At 38.5% G+C, this 20,562-nt stretch overlaps 1 protein-coding gene across 4 annotated transcripts in view; it reads left to right on the forward strand.

Moving 5' to 3' along the window:
• The window catches only part of SLC16A7 (solute carrier family 16 member 7), a 126,852-nt gene extending 114,348 nt beyond the window's left edge, over nucleotides 1–12,504 (forward strand). For all 4 annotated transcript variants that reach the window (XM_020795529.3, XM_078376886.1, XM_078376885.1 and 1 more), the window contains exons 4-5: nucleotides 1,718–2,530; nucleotides 5,466–12,504. In XM_020795529.3, the coding sequence (XP_020651188.1) occupies nucleotides 1,718–2,530; nucleotides 5,466–5,737 (1,085 nt within the window). In that variant the 3' untranslated portion in view covers nucleotides 5,738–12,504. The remainder of the gene's footprint in view (nucleotides 1–1,717; nucleotides 2,531–5,465) is intronic.
• The last annotated feature ends 8,058 nt before the right edge of the window (nucleotides 12,505–20,562 follow it).

The raw sequence follows: 20,562 nt of genomic DNA on the forward strand, positions 1-20,562 counted from the left end.
CATCTGCCTAGGAACCATTTAGTTTCAGCCCACCTACCCCTGTTATCTTGCAGCCTTTAGATATTTTAATACACCTTCAGACAATTTGTACCTGATTATATTGCAATCATTCAACTTAAGGATGTGCATTATTTGCATATTACCTATGGCACAGCATTGCAATTACAGTTTAGGAACTGATTGGTTAGTAGCAGAATTTATTATAGGTACTTGCAGTCCAATTTTTATAGTCATTGTTTTAAGATTTTAATCATTCTTGCCAACAGGTGTACTTTCAGACAGACCAAAGAAATTACCGTTCAAATCAGATGCCAAAGCCAAGTCATCTGTTATTGTTATTGTTGTTTCAATTTATATACTGCTCCATAGTGCTAGAAAACTCTCTGGGTGGTTTGCAACATAATTATGGAAACGACACTTTGCTCCCCCAGCAAGCTGGTACTCATTTTACTAACCTCAGAAGGATTGAAGGCTGAGTCAACTCAACATGTTGGCATTGAACTCAGGTCATGAACAAAGGCTTTGATGTGTTACAAGCTTATTCATAAAGTGAAGAGAGTTGTAGGAGAGTTTTGATGTAATCAGGTAATTCTGATTTACTACAGGAGTCCATGCATAATTCCGAAAGAGTCCAAATATGCCTCCCCTACAAATAATAGGGCACCTATGTATATTTATCTACTGTAAAATAAGTCTTTTTAATTCAGTTGTGGTTATTCCCAAGTTAATATATACCAGTTTACAGACTATTCCCGCCATTAAAATTGAATGTTAAAGCAAACAATGAATGATGATACCCACATCTGCATAACAAGATGTCCAGCCTTGACTGAGGATATAACTACTGTGCAGAATATATTCTGAAAAGTATAAGGAGAAGGAGTGGCACCCCAGCCATAGAACAGCATCCACAGAGGAAAGGGATGCTTGTTTAGAAAGCGTGAAAACATGCATGGTTAATTCCAGCCACTGCCACACAACGTAACTCAGCTATAAGATTATCACAGGCAAATTGACTGCCTGCATGTTTGGGTCGATCCCTTCTATTCTTCTGCATTGATCATCCTTTCTTCACCTCTTCCCCAGTTCCTTTTAAGTTTCTCCCTCCAGGGAAAACCTAAGGATCTCACCATGCTATATGAGGGCAGCATTTTCTGTGTAATGGTCCATGTGTATTAAACCCTTTAAGCCTGATTTTATGCGTACCTATTCAAACCTATACAAGGGATAAAGCTAAAGGCAGAGAGGATTTATACTTCTGAAATCTGCTGTTTTTGTAGAGAAGGTGACATTTAATAACTTCAGTGAAATGAACCAAGAACAAATTGGATTATAGCTTAGTAAAATACAGAAACAGTGTGCTCAAGGTCTTGATATCATTGTTCCCTCTGTCACTCTGTTGTCTGTAACACGGATTGTGCATTGCTCTAGCATTTGCTTTTATTACACTGCAACAGAGGAAAATGAGGGAAATTTAGTGTGGCATATCAATGGCATTAAAACACACAGAAAGCAGTAATGTTCACATTTATTTCCCAGTGTTAATCTTCCTTGGAATTGCAAAAAAGAAGGCATTTTAGTTTCTCGTTTTGTTCTTCTTGGTCTTTTCCTTTTCTTTGCAAGAAGCGGAAAGGTAGTAATGTTGCTTGATTACAGAGATGAACTTCAGTGTATTAAAAGCAGTAATAATAAGTTTTCTTCACTATCTTTCTTTCAGGTTTAGGCTTGGCTTTCAACTTGCAGCCTGCCTTGACGATGATTGGCAAGTATTTTTACAAAAAGCGTCCCATTGCGAATGGACTGTCCATGGCTGGAAGTCCAGTCTTTCTTAGCACCCTGGCACCTCTCAACCAATTTCTTTTCAATGCTTTTGGCTGGAAGGGAAGTTTCCTCATTTTGGGAGGGCTCCTTTTGAACTGCTGTGTAGCAGGGTCACTTATGAGGCCTGTCGGACCAAATCCTTCAACGGCTGGAAAAAAAGATGTTGAAAAGGGAAAAGGAGATTCTGCTTTGCACAAGAATGACAAGAAATCCATTTGGCAAACGATCAACAAATACTTAGATTTATCTCTTTTCAAACACAGAGGGTTTTTGATTTATCTGTCTGGGAATGTTATCATGTTTCTCGGATTCTTTGCTCCTATTGTATTCTTAGCTCCTTATGCCAAGCACAAGGGAATTGATGAATATTCTGCTGCTTTTTTACTATCCATCTTGGCTTTTGTTGATATGTTTGCTAGGCCATCCATGGGCCTAATTGCAAACTCAAAATACATACGACCCAAAATCCAGTATTTCTTCAGTTTTGCTGTTTTATACAATGGGGTCTGCCATGTCCTGTGCCCACTGGCTGACAGCTATTCGGGCCTTGTTGTGTATGCTGTTCTTTTTGGATTTGCCTTTGGAATGGTTAGCAGTGTCCTTTTTGAGACATTAATGGATCTTGTTGGAGCTGCAAGGTTTTCCAGTGCGGTTGGACTCGTTACGATTGTAGAGTGCTGTCCTGTTCTTTTAGGTCCTCCACTGGGAGGTAAGTATTTATTTTTAGTTATTTATTCTACTTATATCCTGCCTATCTAGTCAAGCAGATTTAAGATGATAATAAAGTTCACAATGATGATGATGATTTTTTAACATAGTTTTCTTTGAATTATTCATGCTAAGGTCATGCAGCCAGTAGTTTGTCGGGTTAGCTCAAGTCAGTGTGTGAAATATCCCTCCCTGACTACCTCATTCAGAGGCTTTTTTCCTGTGGACTAGAGCTTTATCCCTCCATCAGCTACTGAATACCACATGGAGGGGTGTGTGTGTGTGTGTGAGAGAGAGAGAGAGTGAATACACATACACATTTTATGTGTATATATCCATGCGAGAGAGAGAGAGAAAAGGGAAGAGGGAAACTAGCAAACCAGAAATATTTGAATTTTATGGCCAGATGTTTTATTTCTTCATCTGATTCAAATAAAAATGCACCATTTTATTCATTATTTGCCAGTTCTAAAAGTTCATTATTATTCATTATGTTTTACTTTCCGTGCATACCTTTATTCAGACCAGCTGAAGAAAGCAGAAGATAACATGTTTTGTTATAATATTTAAATACTGTTTCTGCTCTTGTTAGTCACTATAAGAAATATATGTTCCAAGTAATTAACCTAATCTTTCCTGGATCCAGAGCAGACATGTTTGAAGTGATGCTTGATGCTCTAATAATCACATATAGATATAGATACAAATGCAAATGCAGATATATTTATTTATTTATTCATTGGATTTCTATCCCGCCCATCTAGACCAAAGGTGATATACTAGATATAGATACAGATATACATATACATTTCTGTATAGATACAAAAAATATTCCCAGTTATCTTCTTAGCCTCCTGCTTCCATCCATACTTTCGTTCGGCTCTGCTTCCTAACCTGCTGCCAGTACTCATCCTTCTCCTTCAGCCAGCCTGCCACCTCAGTCAAATTTCTTATTCTTTGGCACCTCTGTGAATGCAAGACACATGGTCCTTCCTTTCACTGGTCACTGTGAAATTTTTGCACAACTCTATTTTCTGTTTTGGGTTCTCTTTCCTCAACCCTTTACCTCATCTGTCGTTTATAGCCCATGATGCCTGTTTCTCACATCATCATCTACTGTGTCAAGTGCAATTTAGGCTCCATGCACCACACATGTTTCTTTATAGCAAATGTTTGCAGTGGACACTTCTGGACAATTCTCATTCTTGCCTCTGGACACCAAGAGGCAAGGCAGACTAGTAGGGCATGGTGTTGGGTGCAGGTCTTCTTGATTCCACATGGAGCTATTGCTTCTTTTCATTACAAATCAGATACAATGGGAAACACTGTATTTTCACTGGATATTTGCTCACAATGAGCAGACACAGTATCTGAGGAAAGACCTATTTAATTCCCTTCTCAAAATGTTTATTGTGATTGTCTTTGAAACCCTTCAGATAATGATATTATTCTTGCATTCCTAAGCATTTCCAAATCTCCCTTTTAAAGTGTTATTCCAGGTGCCATCGTCTTTCACAGATCCAATTTCCAGCTATCTTAGATTCTTTATCAAGAACTTTGTAGTGGTCATGTATGGAATGTGAGATTCTGTGCTTCAACAGAATGTCAAAATACTCTTCAAAATACCTTTCTGACACTGTTGTAGATTGTTTTTACTCAGACCTAGAAATTCCCTTTTTTTAAAAAAAATGGGTGTTTCAGAAAAGCTGCAGTAAGTGCTGTCTAGACAGAATGTGTGTCAGTGGCAAGGGAAGAGGAAAGAAAACTCTTCCACAAAGGTTCTTGTGACTTTGAAATTCATCAGATACTGTGTTAAGGCTATTCCTAATGAGTGCAAACTTTGCTCATATTTTCAAATCTGGGGTTTCAGATTGTTGCCATTTATATTTCAATTCCGACCAATAAAGATTACAAATACAAAGATTACAAATACAATCCATTGCACTCAGGATGTTTTAATTAAACAATTGTTTTTAATTGGGATGGGGGTAATGAGGGGAGAGATTTTTTTTTCCAGGTAAAAGCAGATCACTGAAGCTCTCAGTATGCCACCTAGTGGACTGAGCAGCCTTTTCTCATTTATTAATGTTCAGTCCCTCTGACAATTAGGGCTGTAATCCAAAATTAAATTGATTAGAAAAGACATCCCACTGAACTCATTGAGACATGCGTATTAAAAATCCTTAGATTCCACTGTAAATGTTAAGGCACTTTACAAAAGGTCCCCAATTTATTTTCACATGTATCTTTTTAAAACAGGCCCTACTTCACTTACTTTCATCCTACTGAGCCCTTCCAGTGCCTATTTTTATTCAGTAGGTGGGAAATTCATAACTACATTTTGTTGCATCCTCTGTCAATCCATTGGAGGATAAGATATAATTTATTTTTAGTTGTTTTATTTCATCTAACAAAATTTACTCTGTTCTCTCTTCTCTCCCTCTCTTGCTCTCTTAACACATACATATGCTATACACCACACAACTGACAGTTCTTGAAGCCAGGCATTGTATATTAATAAAACAATTTCCATTCCTCGCTCACCTCATATTACTTATATCGGTTTTATAATGTTATGTTGATGGTTATCCCACTGAAGTTTCGACTGTAAGGCTTAATAATGGTATACATCCGTGATTTTAAATAAATTTGATGTATATGTTTGAGAGGACCACCTACATTGGCAGTTACTTCAACACATAAGAGCCATTTTGAAATATATTGATCTTCTTTTCATTTGCTTTATATGAATTTTAGCATATTAAAATAGCAATGCTAACTTGTTTTTTAAAAAACTTAATATGTTACAAGCATGTTTTTAAAAAAAAAAAAAAAAAAAAAACTTTTTACGTTTCCAAAAGTGGAATTCAGAATTTTGTTTCTTTCTGAAAGAATTATCTATTTTTTTCTTCAGTATTATTTGATTTACCTTCCAGGTTTGCTTGTGGACATAACCAAAGATTACAAATACATGTATTTTGTCTGCGGCGTAATTGTCATCGTGGCAAGCATCTGGCTATTCATTGGGAATGCAATCAATTACAGACTTTTAGCAAAGGAGAAGAAGTTAGAAGATGAAAGGCAGAGAGCTCTGAAGAATGCTGATTCCAAGGAAGTAGAACCTTTGACCAGCAAAGAGAAAGAAGAAATGGTCAACAGATCAAGCAAATTGCCAGATAATCCTTCAGAAAGAGAAACTAATATTTAACACTGAATATGTAGCTCAAATATGCATATTTATAACTTCCATTAGAGGTATCTCTTCAACGTACAGGCCCGGTTTTGTAGTAATTATAATCAGTCACAATACTGAATGGTTATAGGAGTTGCAGGGGAGGAGAATCCAGCCAATTAGGTCACAATCCTGCTCTTCCACAGAGAAAAAGAAAGGTGCTGAAGGATTGTTTTTTTTCTTCCAGAATTGCACTGTAACCTTTCCTTACCATGCTACTCCTGCCTCAAGTATGCTATATAATATACCTATAAATTCATGGGTAGGTGGAATGCTTCAGTATCTTCCCTTGGGGTAACCTCAGTCTCCCATGCTGTTGACCTGGGGTGTGAGCATGCATCAATTTTATTTTCATTTCATTCTCCAGAATCACATCAGTACACTTTTTCTGCCCATGATCCCTGTCAGCTTATGAGATACTTTTTAAAAATCCCCACAGAGAAATTCAGGTGTATTTTGATAACTCTTCCTAATGTATGCCCTTCCCCACCCCTATTTTTCTTAATATATACATTTTAATATATTTTTCCATGGGCATGCTTGTTCACATTTATCACATATGTGCATTTTTAGTTGTGCGCATTTATGACTGTAAAATCTGAAAAGGAAAGAATCAGAGATGTACAATTTCCCTTGAACGACTGAAACCAAAACTATGAATTGGATCAATTCCGTTTTCTAAAAAACAAACAAGCAAAAACTCAGTTATTGAAAGTATTTTTTCCACACATACTTGTATCAGGCATAGCATGGTTTGGGGAAAGAGTTTTATGCTGCAGTCTTCTTGGGAGCTGCTGCCCCCACTCTATGTTTCCAATTTATGGACGGAACAGGATTGTGGTATTACATTTTATTCTGGTGTCAAGAGTATTGGAGCTCTTGCTGAAATGGGTGCAGGTGAATCAGTTCAAATGCAGGCCCTGGTTAAGGTAGAACTTTGTCTCTTCTTCCAGTAACAAATGTTCTTGCTCAATAATATACATTGCATAAATACATGCTCCTCTACTCAAGGACAACTGTCTTGATTCTCAAGAAAAATACCTGCCAACATCTACTGACCTCTTTACCTGGCTTATTTGGGCCACTAGAAGGAAAGAATATGAAACCATGGGTTTAAATATGTATGTTTTTTTAAAAAAAAAGTTAGGCAACTATTACCTTAGTAGAATACGCACAAAAATGATTAACTGTTTTATAGTGCATTTTGAGTAGATCAAAAAGGTCTGTTATTTCTGATCAAAATTATGTGGATTTTAAAGACATACGAAATCAGACATGAGGTGGACATTTTATAGCTAAATGCAATACATATGTTATAATTACAGTGCATAAGGGGTTTTCCTTTTGTTGTAATAGATTAGAAATTTAAATATTTACAGCCACATCCTAAGATTTGCAAATTATACTTAGGATTGACTGTATCAACTACTGTATCACTCTGATATCATAAATAGATATGTCAGCACAGATACTTAGGACCAGGGTATAACTTTTGAACAACATGCTGCCTTGTGATCACATCATACACATTTGAAATCTGTTTGCATTTATTTATCCCTGCCACATTTTCAAGCTTCTCTGTTCTTGGAAACCACTACAGTCTCAAGATGCTGACGGTAGTGTTTGCTGTACATACTCACACTCGCTAATAAGAGCTGGAGATGATGTGTTATTGTTGTAGACTGTGTTCAACCATTCATAGGGCTATTTTGGAGTAGACAGAGATCACCAGTTGGACAGGAATTAATGCAATACTAGTTTCTTGTTTTTCCATCTTTTTGGTCTCTTTTGGTGGATTCAGCCACCTGAAGGCCAAAGAAATCATCTGACTGTTGTCGCCCAACCCATTCTGGAACTGTAGTGTCAACAGGGGAGGGGTTTTAGGGGTCCAGATTCAGTGCCTCAAATCATCCCAAAGGTCAATCATCCCAAAGGTGCTCCTATTGGTTATGCAGACCAGGGTTTTCCCAAACACTGAAAAACATAGGGGAGCAGCACTAGTCTGTAGGGAATGATGCACTCTAGTAGATGCGCTTTATGACTTTAATACTAAAATCCATTTAATTTCTTGTTATATTTTACCATCTCTTCCTACTTTCAGTCTTCTATGGAAAATAGATATTAATTCTTTAATGAAGAATGGAGCCCTTCTGGCATTATGAGATTGTAACTCCCTGATGATAATTCTGACTAGGACTGATGGTGGTGGGGGCAGGGGGGGGTATAATTGTATCTACAGAGCCATACATTCCCCACCCTGGTTGGGGGATGTATGGTTTAAAATGGGAGTTTTAGTCCGAAAAGTAATTCTTCTAGGCTCTGGATTGTGCAGCATATTGTAAAAGTACCGAAAGGCAGGATAGCAAAATTTGGACCATCATCCCTTAGGTCCCTGAAAACTAGCATATCCATTTTTAAGAGACAGTACAAGAGAAAATAAAGTGATAGCTTCAATAGAGTGACTGAGAGTTATTGCTGACTTATCTTTACTTATCTGCATGGAAGGAGTCTCTGTGTGATAAGGCACAGGCACAACTGGTGATCCAGATCATGTGAAGCTGATGAGGATGGAGCATTTTAGAAGTGGACTGTTCTTGCATGTCAGTCCATGCAAGTCTGCAGATGAGGCAGGCTGTGTGGCTGATGGTGGGGGGAGCCCAAAATCTGGCATATGTGCTCCACAATAATTGCATGATGCTTTAAGGCCCTTCCTGTGAGTAAACCAAAAAAAAAAAAAAAAAAAGAAAGAAAGAAAGAAAGAAAAGAACAAGGTAAACAAGGATTTGTTTTTTAAAAAATGTAAAGAAGCTCCACAACAAAGACAGTTAAAGGCATTTTTGCTCTGCTGAAAATACAGATGAGACAAGAAGGTACTATGCTTTCTATTGGGGATTTTTAAACTGATGTTTTTCAAGTGAGAATTCATAAAATGTGCTTGTGCTGTTTATGCAGAGCACACACACACACACAAATGCTTCTAGGAAAGCATTAGGATTCTTCCCTGCTCCAATATTATTAAACCCTTTTCATTGCCCCTAAAGGAAGGTGACTGGCATATTCTCAAGCTGATTATGGTAACACTTGAAAGGCCTTCCTTTTTTTGGAGTAAAAGTTCCCCCCTCCCTCTCTGTGGCTCGTTGTTTCATGGCTGTTTTTAATTCCTCAGGAGCTTAAAGTGCTCGTAGTGCAATCTACTAAGGGTACAGTTAATACTACAGAATCATATGAATAACTGATAGACTACTAGTGAGAAATAGGTGGTCCACAGGCCACACACTGCCTCCAGGGCCATTTTTATAGCCCGGGGAACTGTTAGGGGGCCCAGGCACCAAACACCCCTAACTTTTCTTTTTAAAAAACAGCTCAGGAAGTTCTAGGGAGTGTGAGGAGCAATTCTGCCATGTTTAAAAGAGCCCCAACTATCCCTAGAGTCCACGATACCCGCAATAGTAGTTTTTCAGTTAACTAGTACATTTTTCCTCTTTTTTGAATAGTTAAACCAGTTTTTCAGTTAGCAAAAACTCAGGGGGGCAATGAGTACAGTGCCTTGCCACTGCACTAAAACAAAATGACACAAGCAAACAAACCAGGAAATTGGCCTCCTTGGCCATGCCCTGACCATTGAGCCTCATGCCATCAGACTGTGGCTCTAGGACTGCCAGCAAATCTCAAATATGGTCTTTGATCCTACTGAGATAATCCACCCCTAAATGGTATCAATAGAAATAATAAACAATAATTTAGGAAAGTTGTGGATTTTTTTACTTCTTCCAGTCCCTTTAAAGTGACAACTTAAGTGAGGCAAATCGTCCCTTCCTCATAGTATGTGATAGGATTGTGTCTTGCAGACAATATCTGAGGTAAAGTCAAGAATATTGGAATGGAATCTATATTCATGGATACATTTTCCCCTTATGACTTAGTAAATGAGAAGCATAGAAACTGAAATTTTGAACATTCCCAAACATTCCTTGTCTCTGGTTCTCAGTAAATCCAGGTTAGGTTCTTTTCGTTTCCATAGTCTGATCTTGACCTATTGTGGCTCAGCCCGCTTTTGTGTTCTAGCAAATTATAAGGAGCAGGTGCTCATTTATTTATTTTTATTTATTGGACTTACATACCGCCCCATAGTGCTACAAGCACTCTCCGGGCGGTTTACAATTTTTAATTATACAGGCTACTCATTATGAAGTTCCTATTGCCCCATACCAAGGACAGTCCAAAACTATGGGCAGCTTTGTTAACCCATTTAATCAAGAGAGCCCTAGCAATTCTGTTGTCCACTTGGAGCAGCTCTTTGGCCTTAAAGCTAATTAATATTAATTGCCCACTGAATACCAAGCCATCTAATGATGTTATAACAAGGACAGTTCAGTCAAAGATTGAAAATGTTTTTGTTTTTTTGTTTTTTGGGTTTTTTTGGACAACAGCCATAGATTCTGGGGTTCTGGTAGTTGTAATCGAATAAATTGTGATCTAATCTTTGCTAGGAATGCAGCCAACATAAACCTCACAGAAACCAGAGCAGACTGAAGGGAGAATGGCAGATGACAGCATGCAATTCTCCATATTTCAACACTCTGAACCCTGGTTCCACTACACTGCTGCTGCTTGCACAGTTTCTGAACTTGTCCACATTTCAGATTTTGGCACCAAAAAAACACAATGTAAGCAGCATAAGATCCAGATATTGTTCTTCAAACACAAATTACTGTGTTGGTGATATTGCATTTTTCTAGCACTTCAGCTAAACTATTTTGTCTCTTTAAAAAGTATAAATCAAGGCTACAGCTGTGGAAAAGGGTTGCTTATCATCAAACATAAATTTTAGAAGGGAAAAAAGAAAGCTTATATTAGGACTGATACTTCAGCAAAATACCAGGAAATTTTAGGATGGGCTAATTAAAATAGTACTTCGGTCATCTTTTTGAGGGGAAAAAAATCCTCAAGAAACAGAAGGAAAGATCTGGGAGCTACATATTTCACACTGTTGTTTCCATTTTACATTTCACTACAGGTCCCATTCTCCAGCTTTTTTTAAAAAAAGATTCTGAAAGTGAAATGTAAAAAGCAGTCAAAAGAGTATCATTAAATCAGCAAAGAAATTAAAGAAGCAAAGTTTGCTTGGAAGAGAGATGGAAAGATCCAGAAAGAAAAGCAACTTCCTGTTTGGCATGTTGTAACCATGTAAGGGTCCATCTAGCATGTTTTTGTTAATTATTAGCAATTATTCTGTTGTCTTTTGGAGATATTTCTCTTGAGAGAAGAAAATAGAAATGAAAACTGGGGCTCTACATGTCCCAGTCATGATTCCTAACACAGGAGCTTGTCTATGCCATTGCGCTGTGCAATAAATGTAAACTCTTCACACAGACCACAAGAAGTCAGAATGGACATTACCATACAGTTGTACCAGGAACAGCCAACCTAGCCTGCTAACCAAAGGACAAAACCCACAGACATCTCTGACAGTCCAAAAAATGTGTTAAGTAACATCTTGTTGCTCTTTCATGTCGACCCAAATCAGCTGTCTGAAGTGCCTGGCTCCATCTGCTTGTTAATAGGGCCAGAACACCATTGAGTGGCTCCGTATTCTCTGAATAGCTGCTCCTAAAAGATTTCAAGTTTAAGACAAAAAAGGAACTTTCAGTCAATCATTTAGTTTCATCAAGTGTGTTCCATGTTGTTCAGCGGGAGGAATGTAATGAGTACTCACAAAATTTCTCCTTCTCTGCAATTTTTTTTTTTGAGTCATACTAAGACTTCCCCTGCAGCTGCAGGATTTCTGGGCTTCCTGAGGAAATGAGATGGTGTTCTTATTTCCCTTCTAGTTTGTCTTTTATTTGTTTGTTGCCTCATTGTTGTGCAGAGCAAACTGCCAAATTTTGCATAGCTTCACGCCCTTTCTGGTGAAACATTCACAGGGAAAATGCGATTCTATGCAGGTATTGTAACAATCCTGCACAGCTTGGTGTGTTTTTTTTTCCATCCAGGTGAATCTTGCCAGAAAAGATGCCATTCTGTGCATCATAATCCTGCACTGTGTGGCATTTCTTTTAGAACAGATGACCATGAAACTTCAAAGAAATCCTTCAAGATTTCTCATGAGATTTCTTGCAGGGAAAAATAAATCTCACTCAGAGAAGTCTCACTGAGTGGAGGAAAGAGTGATCATTTCCAAAAATGAAAAGCTGTAAGATTAAGGGATAATGAAGGAGACAGACCAATTAGGAGCACCTGGTAGTAGTCCAGTGCTCATGCCTTCATCATCCTCTTTGGTTGAATCAGCTCTATATTTGACGCACAAAGACTGGGATCCAAAAGTCACTCCACAAGTCACTCCTATTTATACATGCTACTTTTGTCACAGCCATTCCCTACTACTGAAGAGGCAAGCTACTCATCCATTTAAAAAACAGCTTGTCATTTATGCTGTGGAAAGTCTCAGTGGCTGACACCCAGCAAACAAATCTGTACATACAGTTCTATTCCTTGCTTATATCTTCCTCTTGTGGATCCTAGACAATATATATTGTTTTGCTAGACTATGTAAATAATGAAGACATGAAACATGAATGTACATGAACGTATTAAAAACGTATAAATGAACAAATCTTCAGTCCAAAAGAATGAAACTTTTCTCCTTTCTTTAATAAGCCTTCCTTTATCAGAATGTAATCTTTATTATTCATATCTTTCTATTGTGTTTGGTAAATAAAATTTCATTTGTAATAGATGAAAAATATTTCAGGAAATGTTTTTCCCCACAGCAAAATATTTGATTATCATTTTTCCCTTTCTTCCATGGTGACTATAATTAGGAATTTATTAAAAGTGAGAATTGCAATATTTTACAATTTGCTGTACTGCCCTGCCTCATTGTGGCCTGAAAAATCATAATATATTTCAACTGCTACTACTGTATAAGGAAACTGCTTTTTTAAAAAAAAATGTGTGTACGCACTGTAACAGTCTTTGCTCAACAAACTGTACTTTGGATCGTTGTCATATTTTTAGCTAGATTTGCAACTAGAGTATTAAACAGTCACCAGACGTAAGCTTGTGATAGTAAAGCAAAAAAGCCTTGTTGCTTGGAATATTTATGGAATTTGAAGAGGGTTCGCTTTTCGCTAGGGATGAAAACCACAAAAGGATCATAACTCTGAAAATGTAAACTGTACTAGGGTTTCAAAAACATGTAAGCCAAATCCACAAACTGTTTAAGACTCCCAGAAGGAAGTCTAATAAATTTAATGGGGCTTACTCTTGGGCGAACATATATAGTACTCAGATTTCATGGTCCTCCATAATCCTACAGGCATTCTAGCCCTCTCACAATTAGAATCACAGGAGGGGAAGGTAAGATCATACAAGCTGGCCCTACTTCTCCATCACATTTCCTGTAGCAGTGGTCCCCAACCTTGGGCCTTCAGATGTTCTTGGACTTCAACTCCCAGAAATCCTGGCCAGCAGAGGTGGTGGTGAAGGCTTCTGGGAGTTGTAGTCCAAGAACATCTGGAGGCCCAAGGTTGGGACCACTGTCCTATAAGGAGCCCTGCAGTTAGAGGGAAAAGTCTGAAGTGAATTAACTTCCCCAATATGTAGAGTGGGCCTTTGACCAGGAGATGTTTGTGGACTGAGGAAGGAGACCACTTCTGCCTCCTACTTGAGGGGTGAGCTGACAAGACCCCCTTCATAGTTTGCTTATAATTCTGTGTCAGTTGCACACCTGAACACGGCCTCAGTAGCTATAAAGGCCAAGAATGAGCAAACATGCCATGAAGATTGGCTGCATTAACTGGATTGGTGGGATTTATATTCCCACATATCTGGACTGGAAACCAAACAGTTGGAAAAGGCTTTACTGAAATATTTAAAATTCCAGATTAGAAGCGGGCAATCCAGTGTTACATGTTTCAAGGTAGCTTGGACAGGATGTTCTCAATAGACTTCTTGATTGGACCCTGATGTGGAGAAGACAAAACCCACAGCCAGACTGCCCACTAGTAGTACTGTCATTGCTGATGCTGAGTCCCATGTCAATAAACGTCTGGAGACTTTCTCCATGCTGACCTTGCAACTGGCCCTACCCATCCACTTCTCCTCCCTCTGGTCCCAATCCATACTACCCCCTAGAAGAAGAGAACCAGGTATGCAAAGGATGTTACTGCCCTTTCTTGTTCAAATGCCTGCTTGCTCAGAGAGGGCTGCAAAAGCAAGAAAGGGAAGCAACAAGACCGGGAGTCAACAGGGATCGCTGAACCATACCCCAAAAGAGAATGCATAGGCTGACAACCAGCACTTGGCTCTGTTGCAAAGGGAGTTCAATGTGAATGTAGTCCACTTTCAGTTTTGTTACCCTCTGTCTCTTTTCCTTCAAGTTTTCTTCTCTTATTTTTACCTGTGACTTAATCTATTGTCTAAGAAACACTGATTTATTTCCCCTTTTCCTATCTTGCCTCAGGCCTTCCATACCCTTCTGCAGTGTTCAGGTTGTCCCTGGGGCTTACAGGAGGTTTTAATCCTAGCCAAGCTGATCATTTTCTTCAAAATTACTAGTTTATGGACATTCTGTCACTTTGGTTCCCTGCGCGCATGGGACATGTGAACATTCTGTTCCAGTGCACTAATTAAACTCAATAAAATCATGTCAAAGACTCCACTACCACTATAAAAACAGACTAATAGTGATGGTTCCCCCCCCAAAAAAAGTCACATTAGCACTCACTCCATGAATTCTAAAACCTCAGTAAATCACACTATGATGCTATCAGATGGTTTAATTTATATTGACTATGAATCCAGTACGGCTGGTATCTCGTCAAACCAATTCAGCGTTCTCTTCAATGAAAGCAGTGGGTGGTAAGATGTGTGGAAAGTAATGTGGCAAGGAGGTAAATTATTGGAAAGGTCTGAGAAGCCAGATGGAGCCCTTTCTTCTTCTGAAATCAAGGCAACAAAAACAAGTTGCCCTGCAAATTAAAAGCTAGCTACTTAGCAAAAGTCGACACAATTCTATACAGGCATTAATGAATCTGACATCCTCAGCATGCTAAGAGGGGAACTCCCAGGCCCACCCACTCTGCTGTCACTTTCTTTACATGATGGCGGAGGAAACTGAAGAAGGCTATACAAGAAAAGAACAACACCGAGAAATCTATATCCTTGATCACATGTCGAGCCTACATGTGAGTAAGAACATCTCTTTCACAGCCTTTTACACCATTCCCTGAAAAAGCAGGGATAAGGGATGGCTCTAGGAGCTCTCTTTGAGAAACCAAGATTCATTAACACCTGACTAAGACTTTTGGATATACTGCGTGGAGAGAGTGGCTTGCCTAGAGTGATTGATCTTTGGAATCTATGTGTGGATTGGTTATTTCTTGGTAATAGACTGGGAAGTGATAAAGAATCCACCCATTGGACTAGAATACTGCCATTTCAAAGGTTTATGTGAACATATCACAACAATTTTTGATTGTTGATTTGACCTCTGCACAAGGAGAAACTAAAGCTGGACCAAAAATTTCAGAGGATTTTTTTCCAGATAAATTGTTCACAGGAGTTTTCTTTTTCATACCTTTCTTTAAAAACAAAAGCATAAAAAATTGGATTTTCTCCACCGTTTATTATAGTGGTTGCCATTACCTCCTCTTGCCATGCCCCATTATTTTGTTACTCCAGTGCACTGTGGAGGAGACAAATCACCAATCAGGCTGCTGATATTTAGCCCAAGTTTAAAAAAAACCTGTTGGACAATTTCTCCTCTACAAGAAAAATTAAATAAAATTCCCCACACACAAACATACATTTGTACCTAAAAATAGATTGGACATTCCTTTTGTACAGCGAAAGCCTTAATAATTGAATTGAAAGCACCCAAATCCCATCTGATTGTATGAAATGATAGAACCTTTGAATGGATGTTTCATCACCTCCAGAGGGCTTAAAAGCAAGATGGAAAAAAAGAAATCTTCAGATATGATTGTGTAGATCAACTCACTCTGTAAGAAAACTGGATAATTTCAGGCAGATTTATGGAAGAGAAGTGAAAGCCTTACTAACTGTCATATTTATATATTATGCCCACATAGAGATTCATTAAATTTGTATGATTGTGCCACCCTTTAAAAAAAACAAAAACAAATGAGATGCACTTGGATTTAAGTTAATCTCATTCAATTTGATTGGATTGGATTGATTTAAATTCAGTTACAGTGGTGCCTCACTTGACGACGATAACCCGTTCCAGCAAAATCGCTGTAGAACGAAATCGTCGTCAAGCGAAAGTAAAAAGCCCATTGAAATGCACTGAAAACCACTCAATGCGTTCCAATGGGTGAAATACCTCAGTGTCCAGCGAAGATCTTCCATAGTGCGGCCATTTTCCAGTGACTGTAAAGTGAGGAGACACAGCAGGGAGCCATTTTGAAAGCCCTACGATCAGCTGTTTTGATTGTCGTAAAGTGAAAAATCGGTTCCCGAAGCAGGGAACCGATCATCATAAAGCGGTTTTTTCCTATCTAAACATTGTTTTGCTATCGCAAAAGTGATTGCAAAATCCTAATCATTAAGCGGGTTCATTGTGGAGCGGGGTAATCGTTAAGCAGGGCACCATACTATGTTCGGTTGGGTCTGATCTGGATTAGTAAGAGAGCTATAGATGTTTCATGAATGTCAGAACCAAAACTGTATGGCTACAAATTATGTTGTACTATATTCCAAGCTCTTGTACGTTTCTAACTGTGGGTATTCGTACTGGATGAACTGGTGCCTGTCATTAGATTATGACCATAATCAGATTTGTTTTATTTTTATTAAGAGAAAGTGTTCAGCAGCATTTTTACCCCCTACCTTTTCCTTTCTTTTTTCTTTTCTTTTCTTTTTGAAAAAGAGTGCCTACCCCATAAGTACTTCAAAAGCCATTTTCCATTAAAGTGCATGGTGAAGGGAGTGATCTTTAGGGGGAAAAAAACACAAATCTCCTACCATACATATTTGCATATTGTCCAGATACTTGGATTGCAATCCATGGAATTAACCTGAATCTATGATAACTGATAGCAGTGATTTTTCCTCTCTTTTCGTACCTTGTAAACATGGCCTCATTAAAGACGCATTGAAGCCATGTTTGTCAACAAAAAAGATCTTTGTTTTTTTTCTTTTTGTTTTTTCTGTACCGGTATTTATTTTCTTTCTTTCTTTCTTTCTTTCTTTCTTTCTTTCTTTCTTTCTTTCTTTCTTTCTTTCTTTCTTTCTTTCTTTCTTTCTTTCTTTCTTTCTTTCTTTCTTTCTTTCTTTCTTTTGTCTTCTTGAACATATTGGCTAGATAACTTTTGACAATCATTTCTTTGCTTGAGGTGCTATTCATATTTCCAAAGACGATCAGGTTGACATCAAATGTCTCTCTTCCTCGCCTCAGTAAGCTGTTTTGACACGACAAACTGTTGCTGTTTATACTGTATATTAGCAATGTATAAATGCACACAGATTGTATTACATTGTATTTCAGTGCATATTTATTTTTCTCTTGGCCATTAATTTCTATCCCAGGCCTGTATTAGTATCTAATATCTCTCTTGATGGAATTTTGAGAAGGATATATTTGAAACAGTTTAAAGAAGTGAAAAAAAAAAACCAAAATAAAATTCCCATGTAAAGTTTCTGAAATGACTCTTGATTCCAACCATTTTTTCCTAAGTGGGTTACTGCTGTTCTTAATTCTGAGGTGCTTCCTGGGGTGTATTTCAGCTTAAAAACAAGGCACTTTGCACATTTTGTCTTACAGAAAAAAAGGTACCTCCATTCACTGTGCTGCTGCCACTAAAATTTGGCCTAGAACAGAAAAACTGGGGCTGGGGCAGTGAACCTTATATACCCCTTTCATTTAGACCAGATTGAACAGCTTCGTATCTTGGTAAACAGCAGCTTCATCTGGTGCCTGTTACAGTGGTGCCTTGAATTACAAAGTTAATTGGTTCCAGAAGATGGTTGTAACTCAAGTTGGTCATAACTCAAACCACCATTTCCCATAGGAATACATTGAAAACCCATTAATCCATTCCAGCCGGGGGGGAAAACCCATAGAAAAAGAAAAAACACTGCAAGACCCATCAGAAACGTGATTCCATTCTGACCGGGGAGGAAAAAAACACACACACCAAAAAGCAAACAAAGACTGCAAGACCCATCGGAAATGTGATTGATCCATTCCAGACGGGGTCGGGGGGGACACTGAAAAGCAAACAAGGATTGCAAGACCTGTCAGAAATGCGACTGATCCGTTCCGGATGGGAGAAAAAAACACCGAAAAGCAAACAAACATTTTGACCCACCACAGCACAGAAACATAACCCCCCCCAGCCCAAACCCGTACTGCAAAACCATGTACTCACTCAGAACAGGCATTTTTAAAAGCAGAAAGCAGCACCAGGCAGTCTGAAGCCTCCTCCGAATGCACACTCTCTAACCGCTGGGGCGAAAGAGCTACAAAGAAGCAGCCTCTTCACCGACCAATGGTTAGCAATTTAAATTCCCGCTTTCCCCCCGGCTTTTTTCCAGTTGTAACTCAAAGCTCCAGTCACATATCAAAGCAAAATTTTGCGCTCAGAGCTGGTTGTAACTCAAAATGGTCGCAAGTCAAGACATTCGTAAGTTGAGGCACCACTGTACATTATTTTATCATTTGGTTTACTGTTTCCTCCATATAACTTCTCCTGAATTCTAGTTTATTTATTATTTAACTATTTACTTTATTTCTACCCCACATTTCACCCCAGAAAGGTGCAAGGAGGCTTACAAATAACTAAAGACCAAAGCAATTAAAATCATAATAGTTTTGAGTGTTAGAATGAAATGAAACATATTGATATTAAAAATCGCTAGGGGAAAAGCAGTTAAAAGCCAGTTAAAATCACAACAAAAACACTGAAGCCTACTCCATCCATGTACACTAAAACTAATTTCCTACAAGTGCTTGAATGGCTGCTTTAAAAGGATTTTTGCAACAGGGAGGAAATTAACCTGGCTTGGGAAGTAGTTCCAACTACTGTATTAATGCTCTCTCTCATGTCCACACCAAAAATACCTGAAGCAGATTGATAAGCTAGCACTGCACTGCAGCCAATCAGAAAAATAACCCTCCCTGAACTCAATTGACCAGAGGGAGGAGAAGGACTGCAATTCTCTATTTCAGTGGGTCAGAGACATTTTAGAAGAGATGAAGCTAATAAAATAATTCCTTGATGAATCACATGAGCTGCTAACTACATTAGTTGACACAGGCAAATTAGCCAAGAACAACAGGAGCCAGATAATGTAATCTACCTTAATAACCCTCCTGCTGGTAGAATTGCCAAGAATGATGTATCAAAACTTATGATACAAAATGAAACCTTTAACAGGCCAGTCAATAGGTCTACAAAGAAAAAAAACTCACCTGGGGAAAAATATGAACAAATCAACAAATGCCAAAAAGAGTAAAAACATTAACAATATTAAAAGAACAAGATACTTCGCCCCAGAAGAAATGGCAAAGAGCTAAGAGGCAGCAAGGCCCTTCTGGATAGAAACCTCTCCATTACTTCTCCCCCCCACCAGGAATTTCGAAAAAGCCATAGGTCAAGACCCATGGGTAGATGCCTTAAAGAGCAATAAAATGGATTGTAAACAAGGACCATCACAACTATCACAGATAGAGGCAAATTCCACCTAGGAGCTAAGACTATGTACTTACACTTTAGTGCTCTGTAGCTACCCCAAACATAGAGGAAAGCTTTCCCAAAATGAACATAAATGGCACGCAGTCGATTTACTCACCACTTTTAAAATTACGAAGGTGGAATACTTGTTTTATAACCATACCCACGCACATGTAGTTGTGACATTTAATGACAGCTCTTTAGCAATATATATTAGGGAGATGATGGTTGGGCCAGGTTTTTTAAATATCTTGATACAGTTAAGCCCAGAGTAAGTAGATCCTTCATCTTGTTTTATATATATATAAACCTGGCCCAACCATCATCTCTGCTTAGTCCTTGGTTAGGGAGGTCAGACAAACACAACCTAGTTACTGGTTACAAAATAACTAATGAGGAAGATCTTATTATGCTGGAGAGATCTCTAGATCTAACCCCAGCTTCTATGCGGGAAGAGGTCTGGTGGGTAGTCTTGGAAGAACCAAATGTGGTTACAGATCTGCAGAGAGGGAATCAGGTACTCATGGATAATCCCAGTTCAAATATTAGGATTGAATTAGAGAGTCTTTGCACTGTCTCTAGTCAAGCTAAAATTGACAGCTCAGAAAAATTAAAAACTAGGATAAGTACGACATCTGCTAGTCAGGAAGAAAAGGAAGCTGACAGGATGGGACAATGGCAGGTGGCTAACTTGAACACGAAGGAAAAAAAAGAAAAGAAACTAATAACACTCTCTGTCATACAAGGGAATGCTCAAGCGATAAGATCTTGCTCTTTGATAAACTCCCAAAAAGGAGCCATCAAACTATAGTCACAGCAGGAATCAACCCATTATGGGAAGATGAGGAACAGGCCTGCCAGTTATTAGATCTTGTATATTCCCCTACCCAACTCCCAGGAGACAAACTTCCCAACTCCCAACAGCTTCACTTGAACACAAGAGGCAAACAAATATGCCAGTCTGGATCATGGGTGGCAATGAGATATCTGAATCCAGAGGAAATGGCTCCCACAGAACCAGCTCCTCCAAATTCTGCCCAAACAGCTCAGAAATCACAGCCAATTTGAAATGTCAACATGTCACCTTAATACGGATGACAT

The sequence above is a fragment of the Pogona vitticeps genome, chromosome 5 (genome assembly GCF_051106095.1).
Source record: "Pogona vitticeps strain Pit_001003342236 chromosome 5, PviZW2.1, whole genome shotgun sequence".
NCBI lineage: Eukaryota > Metazoa > Chordata > Lepidosauria > Squamata > Agamidae > Pogona > Pogona vitticeps.